Source organism: Drosophila eugracilis, unplaced genomic scaffold (assembly GCF_018153835.1).
Source record: "Drosophila eugracilis isolate 14026-0451.02 unplaced genomic scaffold, ASM1815383v1 contig_2154, whole genome shotgun sequence".
Lineage (NCBI taxonomy): Eukaryota > Metazoa > Arthropoda > Insecta > Diptera > Drosophilidae > Drosophila > Drosophila eugracilis.
Window position 1 is genome coordinate 13,247,402 of NW_024573038.1, and position 25,808 is coordinate 13,273,209.

The 25,808-nt window shown below is 39.6% G+C and overlaps 5 protein-coding genes across 5 annotated transcripts; 2 read left to right on the plus strand and 3 right to left on the minus strand.

Annotated features, from left to right (window-relative positions):
- The first annotated feature begins 11,490 nt into the window (after positions 1 to 11,490).
- On the plus strand, positions 11,491 to 13,231 carry LOC108118178 (putative polypeptide N-acetylgalactosaminyltransferase 12). The gene is made up of 2 exons (XM_017230737.1): positions 11,491 to 12,582; positions 12,632 to 13,231. The coding sequence occupies exons 1-2, from the start codon at positions 11,491 to 11,493 to the stop codon at positions 13,229 to 13,231; spliced, it is 1,692 nt and encodes a 563-aa protein (XP_017086226.1).
- A 217-nt stretch (positions 13,232 to 13,448) lies between these two features.
- LOC108118199 (putative polypeptide N-acetylgalactosaminyltransferase 11) lies at positions 13,449 to 15,164 on the minus strand. Its single transcript, XM_017230760.1, has 3 exons — positions 14,959 to 15,164; positions 14,134 to 14,899; positions 13,449 to 14,060 (listed from the first exon to the last, which is right to left on the minus strand). Exons 1-3 carry the CDS (start codon positions 15,072 to 15,074, stop codon positions 13,449 to 13,451), a joined length of 1,494 nt encoding a protein of 497 aa, XP_017086249.1. The 5' UTR covers positions 15,075 to 15,164.
- A 510-nt stretch (positions 15,165 to 15,674) lies between these two features.
- Positions 15,675 to 18,362, plus strand: LOC108118234 (polypeptide N-acetylgalactosaminyltransferase 8). Its single transcript, XM_017230818.2, has 3 exons — positions 15,675 to 16,130; positions 16,399 to 17,176; positions 17,276 to 18,362. Exons 1-3 carry the CDS (start codon positions 15,697 to 15,699, stop codon positions 17,921 to 17,923), a joined length of 1,860 nt encoding a protein of 619 aa, XP_017086307.1. The 5' UTR covers positions 15,675 to 15,696; the 3' UTR covers positions 17,924 to 18,362.
- Positions 18,363 to 18,465: 103 nt separating this feature from the next.
- LOC108118235 (glycoprotein-N-acetylgalactosamine 3-beta-galactosyltransferase 1) lies at positions 18,466 to 19,933 on the minus strand. The gene is made up of 5 exons (XM_017230819.1): positions 19,871 to 19,933; positions 19,283 to 19,711; positions 19,125 to 19,221; positions 18,768 to 19,064; positions 18,466 to 18,708 (listed from the first exon to the last, which is right to left on the minus strand). The coding sequence occupies exons 1-5, from the start codon at positions 19,903 to 19,905 to the stop codon at positions 18,514 to 18,516; spliced, it is 1,053 nt and encodes a 350-aa protein (XP_017086308.1). The 5' UTR covers positions 19,906 to 19,933; the 3' UTR covers positions 18,466 to 18,513.
- Positions 19,934 to 20,933: 1,000 nt separating this feature from the next.
- Positions 20,934 to 25,288, minus strand: LOC108118236 (glycoprotein-N-acetylgalactosamine 3-beta-galactosyltransferase 1). Its single transcript, XM_017230820.2, has 4 exons — positions 24,310 to 25,288; positions 21,492 to 21,597; positions 21,153 to 21,437; positions 20,934 to 21,093 (listed from the first exon to the last, which is right to left on the minus strand). Exons 1-4 carry the CDS (start codon positions 24,771 to 24,773, stop codon positions 20,956 to 20,958), a joined length of 993 nt encoding a protein of 330 aa, XP_017086309.1. The 5' UTR covers positions 24,774 to 25,288; the 3' UTR covers positions 20,934 to 20,955.
- Positions 25,289 to 25,808: the final 520 nt, after the last annotated feature.

Below are 25,808 nucleotides of genomic sequence, written 5' to 3' on the forward strand. Positions count from 1 at the left end.
GTGCGTAAGGGAAAGCGGGGATCGAGAATCGCATAAAAATGATTTCATTTTGATTGCAATAACTCCCCCAATTTTCTTGGATAAAACCCCCCCTCAAACACCACCCCTCTATACCCTTCTGCCTTGGCAAGTGCACTACTTGAGGGTTGTTTGAGGGTTTTCCTCGCCGCCGCCGCAATACCAAACACAAGTGTTGCCAATTGTTTGTAGCTATTTTGTCAGCGGCGGCAGCCTCCCAGAAATTGGCATCGCAACCCCCAAATTATTAGATTTTATTACATGTAGAAATGAAAATGGAAAATTTTTCATCACTCCTCTCCTCATACTCTGACAGGGGGGAAAAGTTCTGCGTAAGCGATTTATTGGAGAACATGACTGTCATTGTCCTGTGCGGCTGTTTTTAATATTTCCAAGTGGCTTTTGTGGCAAATTTTACGATTGTATTATGTAGTGTCCCCTGCATTGGCCATGCTGCCAGCCACCAGCTGGCTGAACCCAGCTGAACCCCCTTTTGGCAAAAGGGTTGTACGAGTTTGATGTGTAGCTCCCACAAAGTGCAACGAGCCGTGAATATTTTGTCGAAACAAAAATTAGTTTGGGGATTTGCATTTGAATGGTTATTGAGGGGGATGCAGTGGGTTGCTTCATCCACAGCTGGAAAGTTGGCTGCCAGAGTCCTGTCAACATTTTCGGTGTATATAAATCTGTTTGCCATTTGCATATGTAATAAGTGCCAGGACATTCCACTGATGGGACATTCCACAGCATGATAATCAGTGGGTGGGAGTGCGTAAAAAACAGGGAATAATATCAAACGAATTATGGGATGCTAACATGAATGCAAAATAAAAACATGAGCACTTTCTAGATATGCTGGCTCTGCTCTGGTTAAGTGAGTGGTAATGTTGTTTTGGCCAAGAAGAGATTGGATTGCTAGATTGTGAATATTTGATTGGCATTCTGGAAAAGAACACTCCAAACCCTGGTTAGCTAACCTAAATCAGTAAGCCAAATAGTAATCCTTATAAAGAGAAAAGTCTAGCATTTCCCAACTATCATCTAACATCTAAGGGTGTGTGTGCGGTCAGCTCTAGTAGAGATACCTATCTCGTATTTGCATCATATCTCACGGTTATTTCACATACTCAAAGATACAATCTTAAGCTGTTAAGTAGAAGGGCAAACTAAGAGCCGGCACTTAACTAGTAACTAGATCAGCTATCGGCAGTTGTTCATTTGAAGGATCCTTAAGCACTTTCTCGTATTTAATTATAGGGAATTTCTACACCATTTTCAGGCACCTACTTTAAGGGCCATTCAGCGCACGCCCTTGTTAGCATACAAAAGTCCGAACCTACCTAAAACTCACAACACTTCGCTATAATTTCCATTGAGTTTCATGTTCTGGTACAGCTTCAACGTCAGGTCTTTAGATGGTCGAGAATGCAGAACAGCTTGCTTTTGTCTACGAGAGAAGGTCTGGGATTGGGTTACACTGGAACTCGAACTCGAACTCCAGCTCCAGACAGATGCCAGTCCGGGTTTTAGAGTAGACAAAGGATGGGGCATTTAGCGCATCCTAACAACTGCTACATGACACCATATTATTAAATTAAATGCAGACACGCGTTCATTTCAGGCCACCAAAATCGTATGTATGGCCTCTCTCTAGCCTTTGGCCAACAGATGGAGCCGAAAGTCTGCTGCTGCTGACCATTAATTCCGGCCCAATGGACTGGTCAGCCGCAGCTTCTCCTTCTCCTTCTTCAGCTTGGTTAAACTAACAAGCCAGCAACAGCATCGCGGTTCCAGGAAACCCAATCAATAGATCTGTATACAAAGATAATCGAAAAGAGCCAAATGAACGATTTTTAATTATACTTTTGGATTGACCGCCTGCCTGGCCAGGGAGTGATAGAGATCTGGAGGTCACATATCATGTAACGTTAGGAAAATCTCTGAAGAATACGCATCTGCGGGATTAACTTTCTTTTGAGATGCATAATTTCATAATTCAAATGGAGAAGCAGAAGGTAAAAAGTCACCTGCAAACTGCTTGAGTTTAATAAAACACTGGGGGAAAAATATGAGAAATATTTCTTCATTTTTCGATTTTCAAGGATTCTTCTTTACTTTTCATTTACTTTACTTTCAGAATCTTTACTTTTAATAACTAAAAGTTAATAATATAAATTAATAAATGTCTTCTTTACTTTGATACTAACTTGAGGTAAAAGTATCCCCAACAGCTTGGAGAGTTTCTTAGGCTTAAAAATCCTAAAAATTTTAGACCTAAAAATCAAACAAACTTTACTCACTTTGACATTAAAATATTTAAGAAATAGTAAAATAAATATATAAATATTTTTTTGAAAATAAATTCGCTTGATTCTTTATTCTTTCTTTCTCCAAGTGCACTATCAGTTTCCCTTTTGGCTTGCCCTTTGTCCTGATGATCATTGATCAATGATCGTGCCTCCTGCCGTCTGGCAGCTACCTGCGGCACTCAGGGCCACTTAGTGATTTTGGCCGTTGTTTGTTGACCGGGCCAAACAGCTGCCACATTTTTTGGTTTTACGGACCAGACGACTCCACAAAATTGATGACGACAGGTTGCCAGGCCGAAAGCCTAAAGAAAAAACAGAGTAAAAACGAGAAAAGAACGATGGGCTGATGATCCCTTAAGACAGGGATTCCAAAAGGATCTGGATCGTCTGGCTGATCTGACGTTAATCGACTAAATTGTAGCAGCTGAACTGTCAGTTTAGTTAAGTGGGCTGTGCCTCAAATCTAAAGTGTACTTCAGGTTTGATGTATTGCTGGCCAAAATATCGATGAGTAGCTGGCGATAAAGTCCTGCCACTGGCGACTCTTTACTCATTAAGTCCTTGATTAATGTTAGTTTTCTCATACTCGTTTTAGGGCTTTATTGTCGCGCCTTTTGGCCAAGAGAGACAGAGAGAGAGAGAGAGAGAGATTTTATTGCCTTCAATTGGTAGTATCTAGAGTGTCGCCACAGTTTCATCGTTGCGGCAACTTCATCATCAGAGAGGTTTCTTGTTCCTTGCCTTCCGCGTAATTAGTCTCGTTTGTTGTCATAAATTTTCGGTACATTTTGTTGAAAAGTCGCATTTAATTGCACTGATTTACAGTTTTGTGTTTTTGCAGCTTGGTTTTTCTGGGGGTTTGGGTTTTCTGGTCTGGTTTTCTGGTTAGGTGTTTCACCACTTGGCTCACATAATTACGTGCAAAATTAATGATGTTTGTGCTGCAGCACTTTAAGCAGCCGAAGACAAATATTTCAGCTTGGTTTTGTTTTGTTTTCTTTTTTTGGGTTGGCTTTCAGGCAGATCGTTAGCAAAATTTAATGAATTCAGCAGGTGCAATTTGATATAATATGAGAAGACCTTGGTCTCAGATCCTGTGGTTAGAATGATGCTGAGAATGAAAACAGAGCAGCTCTGCAAGGTGCAAGTTGGATGTGTGATGGATGTGCAGGCCTCTTGACCGTAAATTATCCTTATTCCCGGAGTTGTGGTTGGTAGATATCTAATTTATTAGAATTGCTTAGCAAATTTATAGAATTCCGTTTCCGTTGGCTGTTTTCTAAGTGCAACTCCATTGGCCACAGCCTTTGCTCTATCATAAATTGGCAATCATTTTATTAATTCAAACTTCCTAAGGCAGCTTTGGCCTTTCAAATTCAGACTATTTTATGAAAAGGCGAAAAGAAAATTAATTTTCTTTGACTAATATTTCATGAGCAAGGTGGGAGTGGGAGGCCACTTCCTTCATTTCCCTTTGACTTTAAGCTTAAGAAGAAGGAGTTCACCTTTCATCTTTAAGATTTCCCTTTAAAAAGCGAACTTTCAACTCTTATTTCCTATTAAAATTCAATTATTTTTTTTTGGTATTTTGTATACTCATCTAATCAAGCTGATGACTTTCTTTAACAACGAACTTAAACAAAGAACTGAACGGAAGTTTATTGCTTTTCGAGGCATTCATAGTTAAAATCCTGCTTCTCATCATCAGTGGTTCCCTTGGTTGTCTGAAGAATAATTGAAACTCATCAAGTTTTATTTGGTTGTCGGAAGGTGGCGGCTTAGCCATCATTAATGCCCTTATCACGTACTTCAGAGGGACAGAAGCGACACCCCAAAAGCAAACCCCCCCGTCAATTACATATCCAATCCGAATGAACGATCCAACGAATCATTCACAGGAAACACCTTACCCCCAAGGATTTGTCTTAAAATTGCCACCCTTAATTACTTGTAAGCTTCCCTGGGTTAGCCAACCCCCTCCAGCAAAAAAAAGTTCATCCCGTTTGACTTTGCAATTTGGAAGTGCAGCGACTTCCACTTTAGCACTCCCCCTTCTGGGTTGGACACCCCAATGGGCTGACCATTGATTAAATTGATGATGTTTGATGACTCCTGAAGCCGATTTCATCGTACATTTCTCCCGTTAACAATATCGTTGGGGGGCGACCACATATGGTGAACCACCCCCCGCTCATTACGCTGCATTCGACATGCATCAAGAAGCCTTCAAGTCAAATTTTTGGTCCTCTAACTTGTCTTCTGTATGGGGCTGACTGCTAACACTGGGATTAAGATTTGATGGAAGGAACTTACGGTATTAGAAATTGTCTTACTCTACTCTTTATATGAAAAGTAACTACCGAAATCTGAGAAGAAATCATCTTAGAAAATGTAGCTTTAAGCTTTTCTCTCTTTGATATTAAACTTAAAAATTTGATAAAATTCTTCTTTTTTAGTGTAAGAATTTAAGCGTGAAAGGAATTTAATTTCATAGGAAGCGTAGAGAAGAGGAAGTGAGGGAAGAGGCTCCACCTCTCTCTGTTCCCATATTAGTTGGCATGACTAGACTAGGTCAGCCGTCCAAGGCGGCATTCTTTTGAGCCTGAACTCCCCTGCTGACCTTAATTAATCTTCGGAACTGAGCTGACTGAGCCGCCTGAGCTGAACTGAAGCCGGCACCTATATCCGAGTGGAATGCAACTGGCAATAGGCAACTTGCAACTTGGCACCGGCACATTGGACAACGGACAACGTGCAACTTACAACTAGCAACTTGCAACGCTGTACTGAAGCCAATGTTGATTAATGTAGCCGCGTGACTGGGCGTTATTTTCCTATTTTTCCCCATCGTTGTTGTTGTTGTTCGGGAAATGAGTTGCACGAGGCGTGCTATCAACTAATTGCGTTGCATTGTTGCGATGAAAAAGATATCCAAAGGTACCTCGTACTTACCTAACTACCTACCTACATACTCGGATCTGAAGAAAAGTGGAAATTCCAATGCAATTTTCTACAGAGAACTTCCGCATGGCAGACGCTGAAAGGCGAATTTCAATGCAAATATAGCGACTGAGAGACTACGGATTGAGGGTCCATCACTGACTTTGACTCGGACTCTGACTGCGGATTGTGACAAATGCCCCGGGGGTGCAATATATATATTCTACAGACTGTAATGAAAGTGTGAATGCTAACCCCCTCCCCCATTTCCCTTGTTTGTGCCCCTCTTTTTTGCCACAGTACAAAAACCGATGTAGAAAGTTCAAATAGAATTTAACCCCAAGCGCATATTTATACCATGTTTTCCACACCTCACCGCCGCTTTCACACTTTCAACGTAAAACAAATACCAAAATGAGACAAGTGTGTGTGCGGGTGGGTTAAGTGTGTGTGTGTGTGTGTGTGTGTGAGAGAGGGGGAACCCCCCCATCCGTTTCACCATATTAAACCCTTCTTTGGCTTGCTGAAAATGACCCAAGGTAAGAGGAGATTTCCTCGGTGGCTTTGCATGCAGGTGAAAAGCGTTTCCAGCTTGCCAAGTCTCTCTCTTTTTTGTGTGTGTCTGCTGAAGGTTGTTAGCCCGGGGCCAGATGCGAAAGTTCAGCTGGATGATATGTCAATGATATATCAGGAAGTTAGGGAAAGTTGGGCCTTAGCTGGAGTTTAAAAACGTTCGAAATGAGAGATGCTATCAGTTACCAAAGTACAGGTTGTTATTTATAATTTTACAGATTTTAAGTTTAGAGTTTTAAGTGACTTAAAACTAATGATAGTTCAGGCTAATGTGCTAGTTCACATTCAATTTGCTAGATTTCCATTTCTAATTCCACAAATGCTGCTGCTCGTCTTCATGTTAATTAATTTTCCTGTCTAACTTTTCAATTCCAAAACGCGGTTGTCCACATCCTAGTCCCCCCCCCGTCCTCGAATGACAGATCACCGAAACCACTTGAGCCATATATAGAGCCTGTCAGCTGAACTCAACCAGAACTGAGTTCAACTCAAGCCGAAATCGTAACACAAACCCAAAGAAACTATAACAATAAAGACCGGAAATTAAAGTGTGAAAGCGGCAGGCAGGAAGTTGCCTTGATTGCAAGTTTAGAGGGCGTTGTTAAGGAAGGGGGTGCTGAATAAGTTTATATACCTCGAAGCTGGGTATCTCTCTCGCTCTCTCTCTCTTAACTCGCAACTGACAAATAGAAAAGTTTACAAATGCATTTTAACTGCCGAGACACACAGGGGTTCGATTCAATCTGAAGTTACGAGTAGTAGTTGGAGTTAGCCAACGTTCCTGATTGAATGTTAAACATTTAATTTAAACTTGTCCACAGGCAGTCCAAAACCAAAACCCCAACACCAACCCCAACCCAACCCAAGGAGCCCACAGAGCAAGACCAGATTCGAATTGAGATTCGGATTTGAGACGTAATTTATGCACGCACATCAATTCAAATGCATCTAATTTGGTAAACAGATCGAGGAGATGCAGGGGCTGATTTGAAGGAGACGGATGTGCACTGGGCGAAAAAATATGGCAAATCTTTACTCAAATCCTAATCTAAAGTTTCAATTTTGTACCAAAATTCTTTCTTTATTCAAACAAAAAGGAATTCAAATCTATAATATCTAAAAATATTATAAAATATATAAATATAAAAAGGTTTTAGTAAAACTTTCAACTTTATATAATAGCCAAAAATATTTAGAATTTTCTCATATTTTTTTCTTTCAGTGCATGACAAAGTCTCAGTCACACCTGCCTGCCACTCGACAGACAATCGGCTTAAAATAGTTTTCATTTGTTTTTCGGCGGCGAGTGCAACATGTGGCATTGGCAACGCCACTAAGTAGCCCCAGTCTGCATCATCAGCATCTGTTTAGGGATGCACATCACCCCTCCTTCTCTCAGTCCCTTACCACATCCATTTCTAGTCTAGTACATAGTTCGTCTCGCCTGGCTTGCCTTCCGTACATGCAGCTCATTTAGTTGACATTTATTAACGTCACATAGCGCGCAATGTTTGACAATTAATTAGGCACTCTCTCAGAATGCCGAAAGACGGCTCCTGCTTGCTCCAGCTTCTCAGATAGATGTACAAATATGCAGATACAGATACGAATGCCTAAGTAGATACACAGATGAAGATACCCTAGCACATGGCCAACTTGAACTTGATTTTCAATTTATTTCTAGTTTTGTTTTGGCTCTAAAATTAGATCGGATTTAATTTATAAGTGTTAGTTTTCCACTTCAGATGTGAAGGGAATAATCAAATGATTTTTATATCAAAAGAGATTTGTTTTTGAAAGTATTTTTAATCAAAATTTAATAGAAAAACTAAGCTTCTTCTAATGTAAATAATTTCTTGATTATGTTGATAAATATATCTTTGTTTAGTTTTGATATTAATTTCCATTAATCCCAACCGCAAGCCACCTGAAAACTCTCATTATGGCAATCCACCTCAGGGCGAATAATTTTAATCTGCTAATTCAACAATCATTCAATTTTAAACCCCCTCAAGAGAGGCCACTTGAGTTCCTCTCTTCCCCATTTCTCTTTTTTTTTATTTTGGCCCTGCTCCCAAGGAATGCAAACGAACTGGCCCGAATCACAGCAATTTTCAAAGTAAACACACAGAAATTTTTTCCTTTAGAGCCAGCCAGGCGGAGTGAGAAAAAGCGAACTTTTATTTATAAAACACTCGAAACGAGAAAAAATGTCCAAACTGTATTTCGGGCATATTGACGGAAGGATTTCCCAGGCCGTCAAAGATGGGGGATTGCCAAAAAAAAAATAAAAAAACCAAAAAGAAGAAAAACTCTGGAAAGCAATGCAATGTGAAGAGATCAAACAGAGTCGACTGAAAGTCCTACGTTTTTGGGCAAAAGTTTGTTTTGCTTTTATTATTTCCTCTTTTCTTTTTTTTTTTTTGGCAAATGTCACATGAAAAATGCGTTTGCTGTTTGCCAAAAATGCCGGCACTTTGCATGGCTCACCCGCACTCTCGGAAAATCAGTCCGAAAAGCTCTACCCCCGAGGCCATGCTATTCTTTCGTTGAGCCAAAAGGATGGATGGTGGATGGGTGTTGGTCGTCTTGCACGAAATTTCCATTTAATGTGTTTGCCCAAAGTATTAAAAGGCAATCGACGATTGAGTATCGGAAAGAAGTAAAGCAAAGTTGCCAACGAAACTCTGGGGTGTCCATGAACATAACGCTGGAGTTGCAGTCTTCACTCCACACACGAAGAAAAAATTTTAACTTAACTGAGAAAAGTTAACCTATAATTTTCCACATCATTTCTCTATTTTCTAGGCCCAGTTTGGTACACCTTAATAAATCCTAAATAAATTCCAAACTTATATAATATTTTTTCTCACTGCAAAGGCGAGACTCCCCGACTGACTGCTGAGTGATTGCCATGATAAGTGGCCCATTATGATGCCAGTTTGCACAGCGAGATTGCTCTGCGCTCCATTGGAGTTCTTCATGGCTATAGCATCGACCATCTACCATCGACCATCGCCCATCGACCAACACCCTCGCCTTCGATTCGCCTTTAATGCATATCAGAGTGGGCAAACTTTTGGCCAAAAAGTGCGTCATTGTCCGTTCGTTTTTCGTTGTCTTTTGGCCAGATCCCGCTCCAACGACCACCATCCTTCAGTTCCAGCGTTCCTTTTGCAATGTCTGTTGACAAAAGACATTTAATTTTCCTCCAGCCATGCCCCCGCCTGTCGCCTTTCCTCCTCAGAGTGCGTTGGGCAGGAGTATCTGTTTCTGGGGCTATGCAATAAAGTTAGTCGTCGTCGTTGTCATCGTTGGCGTCGTGGTTTCTTTTCAGTTCTTTTTCGAATGGCTTTCGCCGCGTCTTTCCTTTGCTCCATTTTTGGTCTCCGCCGGCTAGCGAAAACTTTGATAAGTGAAATTTATTGTGGGTGCTTTGTGTGTCCACTATGATGGCTACAGAGAGAGAAAATAGTTGAATTTAAATATATAAGTTACTAGGATGGGTGACCAAGAGTTTTCAGTTTTAACAGATCAGAATTCGAAAGGCAAGTTTCTAGAAACAAACTGATAAGCCTTCATTCAAACTGATAAGACTTCTTAAGCTTAACAAGCACCTTAGCTTAATCTTTTGCCTCAATTTGATTTTAGAAAATCTACCTAAACATATTTTCTTCCAGTGCTTAGCCACTGGAGACAGCAGAATGTCCAACTGATGGCGCTCTTAATGTTTTACGGCATTCAGTTGATGTTTATTATTTGCTGCATAAATCAGCGAAACAATAACTGCAGGGGCGATCCTCTTTAGCGATCTGTTTTTAGCGATCCAATAGCACTACCAGCATTCCTCAACCCACCATGACCAACGGCCTAGCATCCTGTATAGCAATTTAAATAGCCTCGAGAAGTGCCAGCATCAACCCCCCTCAATGGCAAACTCATTAATTTACGTAAAATCCACTTAACTTCTTTCCCGTACGCAATAAATTCCACAACTTTGCGCCTCATCAAACGGAATGAATGCTGAAATTTAGCACGCGACAAAGTCAGACAATAGAATAGATAGAAATCTACATGAAGTAGACGCTGCGACGCCGTTGAAATTTCGGAACATGTGGTGTTATGATGAGGATTGGGACCTTTAAACCACTGAGCCACCGAAACCACCACCCATCCAGCAGCTAGCAACCCCAGAAGCTGGAAAATCACCCCAAATCCTTGGACTTCGGTAGCTTCAGTACTGGAAAAAAGGGTGCATTGATATGCGTAAGCGAAGCGATTTTTCCAGCCTGCTTTAGTGGGGGAATTCCCCCGGAAGACCGGAAGAATTACGTGCCGGCAGACCCAAACTCATGCCAATGCATTGCCATCATTTCAGGCAATTGTCAAACAAAACGCCGGTGGGTGGTGGTGGGTGGATAAATTAGATTTTTACTTGCGCACAATTGCATAAAGCCCACCAGGCCAAAAGCCCGACAATGTAATCCTCAGAGGACCTCGTCGTAAATATTCATTGCATACGGTCGGGCGTTTGAGCTTAAAGTTCTATCACTCACCTCGAGTCCCCCCATTCGCTCCATACAAAAGCCCAACACTCCCCTTAACTTTTCGTTTCGTCTTTTTTTTTTTCAAGGTCTTTGCCAAATTTTGGGGCGGCAGCAAATTCATTTACAAAACCACCCACCCAATGTCCTTGGCGTGTGCTCCCCTCGGTAACTTGGGGGTTGGCCATATCCGGCAAGGGTGTCGAACTATAAATTGTACCTTTTGTTGCAGTTTTTGCTTGAATATCTTGAAGATTTGGGCGAAGGGATCTCTGGGGGGCGGGCAACCCTCGACGTGCGATGTCTTTAATAAATGTTTTGGATGTTTCGTTGCGAGATTAAGTGGATTCCGTTTATGGCATGAGTAATGATGGATGCATAATGCGCACGTATGTGACAGGTGCGGGGAATGGGGAACTCTCTAGTGGCTGCGGTTCAGCCGAATAAATAAAGCTTGGCAAGATGGTTTCTGTATCCTTAGATGTGAAAATTCATTCATTAATACATATATTTTTTGTATAGAAATTAAAGTTTAATCATAATATGTAATAGTATAAAACTCACTACTGGTTAGCTTTTTTCGTTTATGTCTTTTATTCTCACAACCGCCGTTCGCCGTTCTTGAGAGTCAAAATCCAAGTCTCTTTTCTATTCTTGTTCATCCCTCTGCTCGCTTGTCCGTGAGCGAGACGGGCGTACATACAAAAAGATCTCTTAAAGCTAACTTACATGAAGAAAGAGAAAACAATATATATGGATAATATTTACAGTTAAGTTGTTTCTTGAATTTATTTTACAGTGGGTCTTATGCCTATACGTTATGTTAAAAGGCACAGTGGGCTTTAATATTACTTGTCCACCCACAAATATTAAAATCAAAAATAAATTTAAAATAAGAAATTGAGATAATTTGATGAAAACTTTTCCCGTAATATTAATAAGTAAATATTCTTTAAATTCGTAGAATGATTTATTTTATGCGAAGTTCCTAGTTTAGTGAACGGAAACAAAATTCTAACTTAGCTGTTAATTCACATTTAACGCTATAAATATTTTAAGTATAAGTATAAAATTTTCCACTTTAAATAATCAGTTGCTTAATGAACATGGAAGTTTACACCACTGTGTTAAATTACCCATTTTTAAAAATCGTTGCCTTACCCCTGTGGATCCTACTAGTGCTTCTACTCCTGCACTTAGATCTGAGCCACTGGAATGGACTAATGGGATCTATTTCCCATCCCGGATTGGGTGAAAACGGAACAGGCTCCTACTTAAGTGTGCCATCCTCAGAAATCGTCGCTTATACGCAGGGTTGGCAGCGTTATGGATACAATGCTTGGCTAGCAGAGAGAATTTCACTTTTTCGATCATTGCCAGACTTAAGAGATCCCCGATGTGAAAAGTTCAAATACTATGATGATCCTGATGTAATGAAACCAGCCAGCATTGTTTTAATATTTCGAAATGAACAACTTATGGTTTTACTAAGGACATTACACAGTTTGGTGGTCAGGACTCCAAGTCATCTCTATGTGGAACTCATTCTAGTGAACGACCACAGTGACATGGACTTTTGGAAGGAAAAACTATCTGTTTTCTTGTTTGAAACCTATGTCCTCAGGTATATACATTCAAAGGCAAGAATAATACACCTTAACAAAAAAGTGGGCTTAATCAAAGCTCGCAATTTTGCTGCCAATTTAGCCAAAGGAGAAAACCTCGTTTTCGTAGATGCACAAGTTGAGTTCACCGAAGGCTGGTTGGTCCCATTACTGGAGACAATTTCGGAGCAAAGTCTTACTCTGGCCACACCCATTTTGGATAAACTTGATGAACAGAATTTGGCTTACCATCGATCTGAAGAGAGACTTGGAATTTATGATTGGAGTTTGAGGCGAAGGGAAGTTCCTCTAACAAAAGATGGAAGATATCAGCTACCAAGACCTTATGGAGTGGCTGCTGTAAGGACTTCTGTGTTTGCCATTCGAACACTTTGGTTTCAGGACCTTTCCAATTTCGATACAGAACTCCAGGGTTTTGGTGGTGCGGAACTAGAACTCAGCTTTAAAGTCTGGCGAAGTGGTGGACGTATAGTTCAAGTTCCCTGCTCCAGAGTTGGCCACCTGCAGCCCACGGATCAGGACTACTTAAGGCGATATGGTGACCTCTATAAAATAAGCAAAAAAGTAACAAAGGTAGGAGACTAATGATAACTAATAATTTTCCTAACAAACTATTTTTCAGAACCTCAAACGCATTGTGGAACTTTGGATAGACGATCCTATTTTAAAATCGACTATATATCGATACCAGCCCCATCTTATAAATATTTCAGTGGGCGATCTGCGTGAATCTCGAAAGTTATACCAACAATACGACTGCCAATCCTTCAAGTCGTTTATAAATGATGTTATGCCGGAACTCTGGCTGATGAAACCTTTAAATCGAACGGATTTTGCGATGGGAAATGTAAGACCTCTGGAGCATCCCCAAATTTGTCTTACAGTTAGTGCAGAAAGTAAGTTTGTCGTTTTGGAACCCTGTAAGGCAAACAATACTCTTCAAAACTGGACACTAAGCTACCTTAATGATCTGCGAGTGGTTGGAAATATTTGTGCTGAAGTGCAATCCAATCTGCAGTTGGGTTACAACTTTTGCCATAATCTTGGAGGAAGACAGAGTTTACACTTTGATGAAGTTACCAATCAGCTGGTAAGCAACACCAAGTGTCTCGAATTCGGAAGTAAAGTGAATATTTTTATGGGTTTTTGCAATGCAAAGAACAAAAAACAAAAATGGATTTTGGATAATATTAATCTCAGTGTTATGCAAAACGGAACGTAATTTAGGTTAGATTGTGTATTTTATTAAAGAAATTATAAATAAGGATTGGTATCTTAAAAGTTCTTTTGGAAGATACATATCAGATTTATAAGTTCTTAAGCTTAGGATTCGATTTTCAGGGAGAGACCTATGAAAATTCCTGTATCTTAGCTTTAAGTATAGGACTTTTTGTTAGGAATTACATTCAAAGATTATATAAACTATGTTACTAACAAATTTAGTTCACATTTAAACAAGCATCTGCCGAATGGCCCAACTTTGAATCCCTTACTCCGGTGAATAGCCAACGTTGTACATTGGTATCCGATTTACAAGTCCCTAAAATGAGAGCCACACCATCGACATCAATTTGCAGACATTTGTTTCCATGGATAACGAATGACTTTTTGTCGTAATCGTATTTCCACGGATGTTTCGGTACTTTTTTAGTGCACTTCGTTAGCTTAACATTATTGTCAGAGTCGGCACTCAGACATATTTGACCGAATCTCAATTGACAGCGATGCGTCAGTGTCCAGTCTTCGTATTTAGTTGAATTGCACATCCTCATGACTGGATAGCCACCCTTGATCGATAGGCAATAATGTGGCGCCAGAAGAGGCATTATTTTACCAACAGCATAGTCGGCAAGTCCGGCATGAAGGTAATAGTTTCTTAATTCGGGCGCCACTTGGCTTCTATACCAACCAAAGGACTTGCATTTGAGACGACGTCGAAGATCTTGCGGTTCATCTAGGGATTCGGTTGTAAGGTTTCTCAGCCTGGGATTATAACGATAAAAATGGAGCCTGAATTCGTCAAACCAGACATCCACAACTCGCTTGAAGTTCTAAAAAATAAACGAAGAAATTCAGAACCTCCTTTTTTTTTGTGTTTTCCCACTTCTTAAAACCTTCACCTACCTTCCTCACTTGCAAGCTCGGATTCTTATTGGGAGCCTTCTGGGCCTCTACCTCGTCTCGTTTATAGATGATTCCAACTCGTGAACAGGGAACTGTAAGAATGCTACCACCACATTGCCACACTTTCAGACTGAGTTCCAAAGCATCTCCTCCATTTTCCAGCAGACCTTCATCCCATCCGCCCAGACGCCAAAACCAACGGCGATCTATTGCAAAAACCCTTCCCTCCAGTTGAGAGGATGCATATGGTTTGGGAAGATTATGTGATGTGTTCCGATCCAAGGCTATGTAGATGTGTTCCAACTGCCAATCGAAGGCCATTTGCTCTGGTTTTTGCAATTTCTGATAGCCAAACGTTCTTCTAGAAATCTCATCCATTATAGGCTCAGTGACGGTGTTTTTGTTCAACAAGATGGGTTCCAGTAAAGGAGGCAGCCAGCCCATGGTGACCTCCATGTGAGCATTGAGAAATACCAAAATATCTCCAGTTGCTACTTTAGCTCCAGTTAAACGGGCATTAATAGGTCCCTTTACAGTTCCCACTTCCAGCTGTATGACTATGGGAAAGTGGAAAGCTATGTAATTGAAAACATCTATATCGGCCAGACCATCATGAACCAGTATTATCTCCGTGATTAGGTGATATGATGTTTGTGCTTTAAGACTGTAAATGGTCCTTAATAGGGTGTGAGGATGCTCCATTAGATTGGCTATGATAATGCTAGTCGTTACACTTTTCTGGGGATTATAGCTGATGTTGAGGCATCTGTTTTAAGGGAACTCTTTCATTAAAAGATTATATATCTTGGATTTTAAGTTACTTACTGCGAATCCCTATAATCTCCTAGACTTCTGTTAAGCGGAATTCTTTCAGATATCCAAGCATTATAATTATATCTACCGTACTGTTCTTCAGTATCTATTAAATCTTGTTTAGTCATCTCCAAATGGGCATCTTTTCCCTGATCACCCAGATTTTGTATCGTATAGTACTCAAAATCAACTATGGCATTTGATAGGTTATCCGTATACATAATCCAAATAAAAATGGTGGCTATACAGTATACTAAAGCGAAGATTGTACAGCTACAGGGTGTACCACAGAGTAATGCTTTCATTCTGATCATTTTAAAGACTGAAAGTATAGCTCTTAAAATGCTTTAAGTTTCCTTGTTAATTTGGTGAAACTAATTTATTGGATATGGTACTAAAAAGGTGCAACTAGTTGGGGGATTCATAAAACTTGGCATGCATTAATATTATAAAATAACATTAACTATTTAGCTAATCATAAATATCCATCTTGCTATAGTTTAGAAATTGTTGTAGTTACATTTTTATAGTTTAAGATATAGTATAAGGCCTTTAAAAATATATTTCTGATTAACTTATTAAATTCTTTAAGTGCTCTTAAGCTAATCTTAACCCCATACCAATAACCATCGAAATTAACATAGACCCGCCCCTGATCTGTCCATTGAGCCACCGAATCGAAAACTTTCTCAGCGTATAAGATGGGATTATTGGCGTAGAAGACCGCTCTCGTCACACTCTCAGCTGGCCATGCTTCAGTCTTGGCCAAAACGCTGCGCGGTTTATGCCGAAAGTTTATTTTCCGTTCCGGAGGGCTGTGTTTGTTTCTGTGATACGATGTGCCTGGATATTTTGAGGCACAAGAAGAAGGTGTTGCTGCTGCTACTGCTGATGGCCATCGGCAGTATTGTTTACTATCTTTATACCCTGAAATTGGAGCGGGAGCGTGATGGATTTGTAACGGTGACTACTTCACGTTTGGAGCATGAAGTTAAAGAATTGCAGGCGGTTTTCGAGTCAGAGGTCATTCCAGGTCTGGGAGCTTTGGGACGACCGGCGAGGGGCAATTGGACTCAAGAGCAATTGGAGGCCATCGCAACGAGCCAGCGGGAAACGGGTTACAACGCTTGGCTCTCCAAACGCATCTCACCTGAGCGAACGCTCTACGACATGCGGCATCGCAGGTGAGTGGAAAGAGAAAGAGCTTTCAGAGATTGAAGACCGTCTATCGGTGGGAGTATAAGAGTGGGAACCAGTGAGAGAGAATCAGTTTCTTTAAAGTAAATTTAAGGGGAAAATTATCCAAGCAAACTAAATATTTATTAGAATTAAAATTAAGAACTTTTCTTTAATTGAACTTTAAAATAATTTCATAATTAAGCTTTCAAAATCGCTGGTTCAGCATCTCTGGCAAAATTATAAGACTCTCAAACTTATACGATCTTTCGACAGCTGTAAAAAGCTCGAGTACCCGCTGGAAAAGCTCCCCTCGGTCAGTGCGGTGATAACGTATCACAATGAGGAGGCGAGCGTGCTGCTGCGAACGCTGAGCAGCCTTAGGAGCCGGACTCCGATTATGCTGCTCAGGGAGATAATCCTGGTGGACGATGGCAGTACCGTGGTGAACGAAACGCTCAATGACTTCCTTAAGATCAAGTTCCTGAACATGGTTAAGCACAGCAGGATTACCACTCAAGTTGGCTTGATGCATGCTAGAGTGGTGGGTGCTGAAATGGCCCTGGCTGATGTGCTAGTGTTTCTGGACTCCCATGTGGAGGTCACCAAAGGATGGCTGGAGCCACTTCTTGATCCCATGATGAGAAACAACAGAACTTGCACTACTCCCATAATAGACACCATTGACTTTGATAACTTTGCTTATAGAAGAGGAAAGCCATCGCGAGGCTTCTTCAATTGGCAATTTAATTATATACAATTACCACTCCTCAAAGAGGAGGCAGTGGCCATGCCAGCTCCCCACCAAAATCCCATTATGAACGGAGGCCTTTTCGCAATTGGCCGGGAATGGTTCTTCGAACTCGGTGGCTATGACAAGGGACTAAAGATCTGGGGAGCCGAGCAAATCGAACTAAGCCTGAAGCTGTGGTTGTGCGGAGGACAGATTCTGGAGGTTCCCTGCTCAAGGATTGGTCATCTCTACAGAGATGGAAACTTCAAAATTCGCTATACGGACAAGAATTCAAATAGTGAGAAGAAAATCATTTCAAGGGTAGGTAAAAAATGTAATTTTCAAGTCTTTGAAATATTTAAACACAAAGTAAAAAGTTTCCTAAGAATCTATAATCTTATAATCTAAAATACCTTTCAGAACTACCGACGAGTGGCTGAGGTTTGGTTGGATGAATTCAAGGACAAGTTGTTTGCCAACTTGCCACATTTGACTGTGATTTCCGCGGGAAATCTTGCCGAGCAACGAGAGCTCAAGAAACGACTTCACTGCAAACCGTTCCAGTGGTTCTTGGATAATCTTGCACAGGACTTTCTGCATCTGTATCCCATAATAGACCCCGGAGAATACGCCTCCGGAGTGATACAAAGCGTATCTTCACCGAAACTCTGTTTGGATCGCTCAGATACCCAAAAGCGTCGCCCCAAGCTATCTCCATGTAGTTCAGATCAGGTTTTTCCGCAACCAGAGCAGCATTGGATCCTAACCAGCCGCCGGGAATTGCGTTCCGGAAATCTTTGCCTGGAAGTGCGCAACCAAGGATTGGAAGTTCATTTATATGAATGCCATGGCCAGAGTGGTAACCAGTTCTGGTCGTACGACTCCAAGACTCGCCAGGTGATCTCTGGCCAGATGTCAAACTCCAGAAATTGTTTGGAAGCCCAGCCGGATACGAATGGCCTTACCTCAAGGGCCTGTGATCCCAAGAACACCAAACAAAAATGGAAATTGGGTTACCAAAACGACGAAAAATTGCTACACTTTTGGGACAATGTCAAGACGAAGTAATGGTATCCTGGGAAATTTAATTGTATTCCAACTTGCCATGAATATTTTTTTTATCTATAATTAGGTTTAAGTTTTAAAGCAGAAATGCTTAAATTTCTTTTTACGCCACAGCATTTAGTTACACAAATGCAAGAAAGCTTGCATATATTTAGTGATGCTCTTGTGTTGGTTTGCAGCTGTGCACTGAGAGAAAGAAAAACACATTCTTTTTGTTTACAAATTCATCCCTCATTTCAACACTCACGTCGAAGGTCCACTGCGAAATAAACTCCAAAGTGGAAGCAGAAGTAATAGGGAATGATTTCCAGTGCAAGTGTTCGAGGATGATCAAGGAAGAAAGAAGAACAGTTAGCGAAGGAATGAGGATGAGAGAGGAAAACAAAAAGGCGAGCGCTGAAAGCTTAAGGGAGAGCAAGCCTATATGAAGAGAGGATTTACAAAAACAAATAAGCACTCAGAGCATAGCCTTTGAGCACCCCTGTTTTAAAGTCTAACAAGTCCCGTTACCTAATTCTTAGGCTCCGTTAAAACTGAAGTTAAAATTGTATAAATCTTTTCTGAATTTATTTTATTTAAAAATAAGATCAGTCTTAAGAAAGTTGCTTATTTCGTAAATTATCATTAAACTCGTATACATTTTCCAATCCCATATCGTCATTTTCCGAATCAAAATTAAATTGCGAACCAAAAATTCGAGTTCTATATACAAAATAGTAAAAGTCATAAATATTATATATGTTTGTAAGATGAAAGCATATCAATCGCAAAGAAACTGGCAAGCTTAGCTAAAAAACAATCGAATTAATTAAGAAAAAGATTATAATTAAACCTAAAATCAACTCACATTTATCACTGGTTCATATGAATGTTTCAGAAAACGTTCATGCTCCTCTATGGATTCATTTAGTTTACCTCCCAAATGCACTTCTGCTTCAAAGGGCAGGAATCGATGGCCTTGGAACTCATCTCGACTATCACCAGCTATCACATTGATATTGGTAAGACAGCGGCCCAGTTCCTCGGTGGCATCATTACCTTTTTCCTCGGAGCTGCAGATGCTCTCGTTGGTCAGGGCTGTGAGGACAAACCGTTTGAGAGCTGCTCCGCTTAAGACTATTCCTGAACCTGGAAACATGTAGGCCTAGAAGTTTTTAAGAAATTAAAGGAAAATAAAAATTTTGTTCTTAAGAAATGAACTTACCAAGCCATTGGGTGTCCGCAGCTTGCAGCCAAAATAGATCAGCTCATTGGGACTGTAGGACTTTAACATGTGCCGAAGATTTTCCACCACTACAAAACTTTAAGAACTACTCGTAAATAATAATACTAAGAAGATCATAAGTTTAAGAATAAACTTACTTATCATCATTGGCAAGGAGGAACCAGTCACCCTGATGGAAGTGATACTTGTAGACATACTCCAGATAGGCCCTCAGCTCGTGCCATCTGCCGTGTAGATTCATAAATACCGCCGGTTCCAAATAGGGATGACTATTATCGCTGACGAAAAGATAGTGATCACAGTGTTTGACCCAAGTCCGGTGGACATGAATGGCGCAGTGGTCATGGCGATAGGCATAAGCAATAACTATGCAGAAAATTCGAGGTGGCGGTGCAGTTGAAACCTCAACTTCTTGTGGTTCAACGTCCCCTTGCAGTTGCAGTATCAACATAAAAGATATAGTGCCCAGAAGTAGAAGATAGATGGCATTGCAAAGGGTTAACCTATTCTTTCCGCACAGGAAGAAACGCCGTGTACTGAACAGTCGAGGCATATTGAAACTATTACTGGAATCGTTGATTCAGGTGGTGGAATTATTGGCACTGTTGGGTGGTCTCCGTCGACAATTTAATTATATTGAGTGCTTTTGTCTGTCTGCGATGCAAAGGTTTCCCTTTTGCTCGCCGCATACAAATTGCCTTTTTCAATTAGAATTATTAACCCACCTGACGACTGCCGGGCATCGAAGACGTTTCGCCATCGCCTTCCATTGATGATAATGGCTTTCAAGTTGATGCAAAACTTTGCAGTTGAAAGTTGCCGAGCAATAAGAGTGGTTGTGGAAGTTCCGGTAAGGGTTTGGTCAGTTCATAAAATGTTTCTGACAAACTACAAAAATTTAAAGTGAAGTATCGATTACTTGTCACCGCCACCACAACTGGCAATCTTGTTTCTCTTAACCATTTCTTTTGGGCCATGTTATGACACTTTTCATGGAACCCGAACCCACAACTTTTCGATACGATACAAACACGTTTTCAGATTTGCATAGATATACCAACTCGTATCTATTTTTGGGCCTCACAAAAATAACAAATAACTGTCACAGATATAAACAAAAAAAGATTATTCAATCGCCTGTCTCAAATGTTGCAAAAACAAAAGACCCCCGAAAATGTTTGTATAGATTTCAATAATCACACTTGTGAGCGAGCAACAAACTATATGTTTGGATTTCATGTGAAACTGTCAGAGAGATACAAAAAACAAAAAGAAAGGAACCTGTGAGAGAGAGTGGTAAGCGAATGTCGGCTTATGTGGGATATTAATGTCTCAGTTTACGTGCTCAAGTTACCAGATGAATTTTGTGTGGCATCTAACAGGTAAACAAAGGCCTCATCCACACATGATTAAGGTTACAGGAAGCAGGGAAAAGTGCAATGTTGCATTGATATTTCCTTTCCCTCAGACATGATGTAACAATGACACTTTTGCAGTTGGGCAGAAACAGAAAAAAAAACCAACAAAAATCGAAGAAAAACGGAAGTAATTTTGCACAGACAAAGGGGCAATGGGAAAATGAGACGTAGACTGAGACTCCAGACCAGACGACAGATTCATTGATGAACACGTTTAACCTCCCCCTTTTTCCCATATGCGAAAATGAATTATGTGATGGAGTGCAAGTACATGAGATATGTGGGTTACTTTTACGTTTTACTAGGAAGTAACCAGGACCCTCTCCTCTTTATGTAATTGAAATATCAGGAAGGAAATATCACTGACAGCTGCCTGAGGTGAGTCTGCTTTATTATGGCCTAAAATGTATAGAGTTTTGTAAGGGATTGCCAAAGATTCTCGATATATAAACAAAGTAATAGTAATCATACATTTCAGGGGGATATTCTACCCGAAAAGCTATGGCGCGTTGGGATATGGGAATGGTTTCCTAGAAAGATTTAAGGTAATATAAGAACTAATTAAGATATAAATACTAAAAAAAATTACCTCTGAAACCTTGTGATATGTCAGATTACGTAACCAAGGTATATGCTTATAGCCAGTCAAGAACTGATGATGCATTGTTACGGGCAAGAAGGTCTCATTACCAAGTTCATCCCTGCTCTCGACTATGGTTACATTACCATAGCTCATACATCGATGTATATCCAATCCTTCAGCATAACCCTTCCAGTGTTGGCATTCCTTATTCTCAGGATCCTTGGAACCAATCGTAAATCGTCTTACTGCCTCGCGACTCATAACATATCCACTGTCGTAATAAGCAAAAGGCTTAAAAAGGAATGTTAAAAATAAAAAAAATAATATAAAATATATAAAACTTACTTCATGCGTAACAGTATTCTCCAGTTCGTAACCAAAGTAGATCGGTTGACTGGGCAGATAATTCCTTCTCTCTATCATATACCGGAGATTCTCCACGACTACAAAGCTAAAAAAAAGAGGAAAACACATAAGCGTCAGTTGAAAAGATTTCCTTTGTGGCCAACTAATAATTCTCATTCTTCATTCACGTCGCAAAATCGTGCATATCAATAAAAATCCATCACTGATCTGCTGTGCATACAAAGCCAAGTGCAAATATTATATGTACGACGATGTTATAAGGCCAAATTGGTTGGTTTGCTGTGAGTCTATGGATTTGAATGGGCGTAGAGCGAAAGGCAAACAATTGCCATTTAGAAAAACCGTGTCAACAACATGGCCAGAGATCCGTTTTTCAATGAATCGTGGGCAACACGCAAAGCAAACAAAGTCCAAGTTCAAGCCGCAAATGAGCGACGCAAACAGCGTTGGCTAAAATCGACAACCAAAAAAAAAAACTTAAAACATAAACAAAATAAAATGTGAAAGAACCTAAACATTGGGTTTGCTTATTTGCCAAACAGCCAGTAATTGAAGATAAAGCCGATGAGGTAAGGTTCTATATACAGGGTGGCCCATGTAGCGTTTGCTTTTTGAACTATCCATAATTTTGACTTTGAATGTCCTTGTCAATGTGTGAGTTAGTTAGTAGATAGTTTGCAGTTTACGAAATGTTTTGAAGTTTACGCTAGAAGAAAATAAGGAATATTGATATTTTTATAGCGATTTTAAAACGCAAATCTTTCGTGGGCCACCCTAAACTTAGCTATAACCAAGATGTCAAGAACCTAACTAACAATGTTTCAATTTCCCATCAGACGAAGGCTGTCAATTAAATATGTTGATCAAACAGAAGACACTGTGCCTTCGAGTCGGTGCCAGCTAATAAAACTACCAACTTTAATGACTCTTACTAAAGACATAAACTTTTAATTGCCAGTCAACGACCACACAGAGTAACCGCTCAAGTCAAGTTATCAAGTCATTTCAAAGACGATTAAGCAGAGTATAAATATTCCAATTCCGATTTCAAATTCAATTGATTTTGTAATAGCATATTCAACGACTGGTGTTGACATCGCCACCAATAAATTCCCAATTATGTATGACGGCATAAATTAGAAAAAATCTCCTATTTCCAACGACATTACTCCGGCACACACTTAATTGACCCCCCCCCTGACACACGCATCTTTTTTCGAATATTAAAAAAAACTCTTGATATGGCCATCTAATCAATAACATTTATGACTGAACCATATAGAATATTCCGACATTTATATAGCCATTAACATTTGAGTGTAAACAGAAGTACATAGATTAATGGAATTGCATTTAGCAAAGTGCGCAAAAAAATCAAAAAAAAAAATAAATTGATAGCGCAAATTGCGAATATATTTAAACTAATTAATGCCAATGAAATGGAGTGACACATTGATACTTGTCTATAAATGTCTAATTTATAGTTTGTTTTTCATAAATTCGAAATGAATGGGGGAATACGCATTGCGATAGGATTGTTTGCTTTGAATAGAAATTCATTTGTCAAGTTATCAGCATAATCTAAGGCAAACTATGCTAATGGCATTCCCCACCGTGAATGAAAATCCATGGGAAAATTTTTCTGTATTCAACTTGGAACTCAAAATTTGTACCAATTATGGTGGAAACCTCCCTGGAGAGCAATCAAGCGACATATGCATTGAGAGGGGGAGAGGGTGGGGAACTGCATTGTGTTAGCCTACAAAAGACAGATAAACTACCGCCTATAGATACTCGCACTTCCTTGGCACATTTCTTCTCCCCTCCCCCCTCAGTTTCTTCTTCGATAAAGGAAACTCTCTCTCTCTCTCGCTGTGGGCCAAACCACAAAAGGAAGCCAAAGAAAAATCGATCTACAATGGAGTGAATAGAACGGAACCGAATGGAAAACGGGATGTGGACCTTAACGCAAACGGGAACATAACCAAACCCCAGCCCCAGCCGGAGAACTCAAACTCAAACACAAACTCAAATAATGCCGAAGGCTGACTGATAACTTTATCAATGAAAGAAGTCAAAATATGTTGAGTGAGGCGGCCACCGAACTCAGCGCTCATAAAAATAAACAACAAGAAGACGGGAATAAATAAGAAGGCAGAGAGAAAAATAATTCGATTATCTTAATTTTAGGAAATTCATTTTTTATTATCAGTATGTACATGGTTATGAAGGTGTTTTATCACCAATAATATTTGGTAACAAATATAAATGTATTTTTTTTTTTGTATTAACTTTGGTGTTAAAAAGGTTAATCAGTTTTATTATCTATAATTTAGAAATAATTATTTATTATCTGTAAAGGTGACAGTGACTAAAAGGTGATAAGTTATTCATTATAAATTGAGTTAAGGTAAAGAGAGATAATATATGTAATTATATAGCTTTTTTATGAGCTAAAAATCTGAAAGAATATTTGTAAAATTTAGAAAGATTTTATATTATTTTTATGTAATTTACTCAGACAGATTTTGGAAAACTAATAAGAAAGTTTGAGATGTAAAAATCTGCTTAAATTACTAGAAAATATCCTTTCCAATTATAGAAACTCAAATTTAACCTCACAGAATCTCTTTCAGTGTAGGAAAAAAACAGCAGTTTGATGTTTAGAATATCATAACAATATTCCGGCGATAAAATAGAACAACAAAGCGCGCTCTTCGGCAATTTATGACCAAGCCAAGCAATTCAAATTAAGTTATGATCTGATGAATAATATAATATGAGTTAGTTCTCTTACCTAGAGGGCTCAACTCTGAGAAACCAATCAACTTTATCAGCATAAAATGCATAGGCATGCATCAGCCCCTGCTGGACCAAAGTCCATTTATCCGTGGAATTGATCACAGGAACATAGGGTTCCAGCTCATCATCGACATCGCCACTTACAAACAGCAAGACATTGCAGTGTTTACCCCAAGTACGTTTCACATATTTGGGGGTTTTAGGAATTTGGTAATGATAGGGTATCAGGCAGAGTATCCTGATCTTATCGTACAAGGGATCCGAATTATGTTGGAGACTACTTTTAGCCCTTGATTTTTCCACTTCGTTAATATTAAAACATAAAGTAATAAAAACGAATAAAACTAAGCCAAAGAAGAGGGCGTAGTAGACACGTCTACGTGAAGTCATGACTACAAACTGAACTATAAATAATTTTTGGCTCTCATCGAAAGGAATATTCAATTTTAGATAAGACATATTATCAAACAGCAGATAGAAGTTAACCCTCTACATTTATGGGGGGTTCGATGTGCACTCATGCTTGGCAGTTTAAAAGCCACACGGAAGTCATCGTTTTAACCAGCTTTTGTTTATGGTTAAGTAGGAGTAGGAAGCTAGTTAGTTCCTATAATTAAACACTGATTAGTCTCTCTCTCTTTATTTTGTGCAAAAAAAAAAAATAATCTTGATTTTGTGGTCGTTTTAATTTCATTAAATAAAACTAAATTGGTGAATGGCCTGACGATTGCGTGTACATTTTTGAATAGTTAATTAAAATATTTATTCAGCCAGCAAAGTGTTAACTCGATTCGTTGGGCCAATTAAGCATAATTACACGATTCGTTGGGCCCCAGGGAGCAGCATTTTTGATAAGATTAGCCAGCTTTGATTGCATTTTAGTAATCCAATCAAAGGGTAGGGGAAACTTGTATGGTTTGTGGTAACCAAAATCAAGTAATCATGTAATCAGCCAACTCCCAGACTGACTAATCAATGTGATTTAACTAATACTAAGCACTAACATTACTCTTTAAGTGTAATCCCAAAAAAAAAGGGGGTTATAAAATGTAAATGGCTGTCCCCTTTGTCATCATAGAATTTTTAGTGCATTTCTGTTGAAGGCAGATGAGATCCAACAACCTGCTGCTTCGAATCTCGTAGAAGCCAAACAAACATTAAGTTACAAAATAAAATCTTTGGGCCATAAAATTAAACCGCAGCCAAATACGCAGAACAGACAAAGACGGGCCAAAAGAAAAACAAATTGTTTGGAGTGGAGGAAGGGGAAAACAGGCTAATCTCATGGCGCGAGCTTATCAGGAAAACAAACCTGCAGTAACCTACTTTATATGTATCCGTATCTCTGTATCTGTATCTGTATCTTTGTCTGCATCTCCATCTGCATCTGTAACCGCTGTGGCTGGCTGCTGCGAGCTCCCAATCCACACACAAATCCCTTTCCCACACGAAGAGAAAAAATGTTAAAGAAAAAAAGAAATTTAAAAAATGTTT

Coding starts and splice junctions, on each gene's coding strand:
- LOC108118178 (XM_017230737.1), top strand. CDS start 11,491: ATGGAAGTTTACACCACTGTGTTAAATTACCCATTTTTAAAAATCGTT. Junction 12,583..12,631: donor TAAGCAAAAAAGTAACAAAG/GTAGGAGACTAA, acceptor ACTATTTTTCAG/AACCTCAAACGCATTGTGGA.
- LOC108118199 (XM_017230760.1), bottom strand. CDS start 15,074: ATGACTAAACAAGATTTAATAGATACTGAAGAACAGTACGGTAGATAT. Junction 14,900..14,958: donor GGAGATTATAGGGATTCGCA/GTAAGTAACTTA, acceptor CCCTTAAAACAG/ATGCCTCAACATCAGCTATA. Junction 14,061..14,133: donor CGAGCTTGCAAGTGAGGAAG/GTAGGTGAAGGT, acceptor TTTATTTTTTAG/AACTTCAAGCGAGTTGTGGA.
- LOC108118234 (XM_017230818.2), top strand. CDS start 15,697: ATGCTTCAGTCTTGGCCAAAACGCTGCGCGGTTTATGCCGAAAGTTTA. Junction 16,131..16,398: donor TACGACATGCGGCATCGCAG/GTGAGTGGAAAG, acceptor ATCTTTCGACAG/CTGTAAAAAGCTCGAGTACC. Junction 17,177..17,275: donor AGAAGAAAATCATTTCAAGG/GTAGGTAAAAAA, acceptor AATACCTTTCAG/AACTACCGACGAGTGGCTGA.
- LOC108118235 (XM_017230819.1), bottom strand. CDS start 19,905: ATGGCGAAACGTCTTCGATGCCCGGCAGTCGTCAG. Junction 19,222..19,282: donor CTCCTTGCCAATGATGATAA/GTAAGTTTATTC, acceptor TAGTTCTTAAAG/TTTTGTAGTGGTGGAAAATC. Junction 19,065..19,124: donor TGCGGACACCCAATGGCTTG/GTAAGTTCATTT, acceptor AAAAACTTCTAG/GCCTACATGTTTCCAGGTTC.
- LOC108118236 (XM_017230820.2), bottom strand. CDS start 24,773: ATGTCTTATCTAAAATTGAATATTCCTTTCGATGAGAGCCAAAAATTA. Junction 21,598..24,309: donor CTCAGAGTTGAGCCCTCTAG/GTAAGAGAACTA, acceptor TCTTTTTTTTAG/CTTTGTAGTCGTGGAGAATC. Junction 21,094..21,152: donor CATATCACAAGGTTTCAGAG/GTAATTTTTTTT, acceptor AAATCTTTCTAG/GAAACCATTCCCATATCCCA.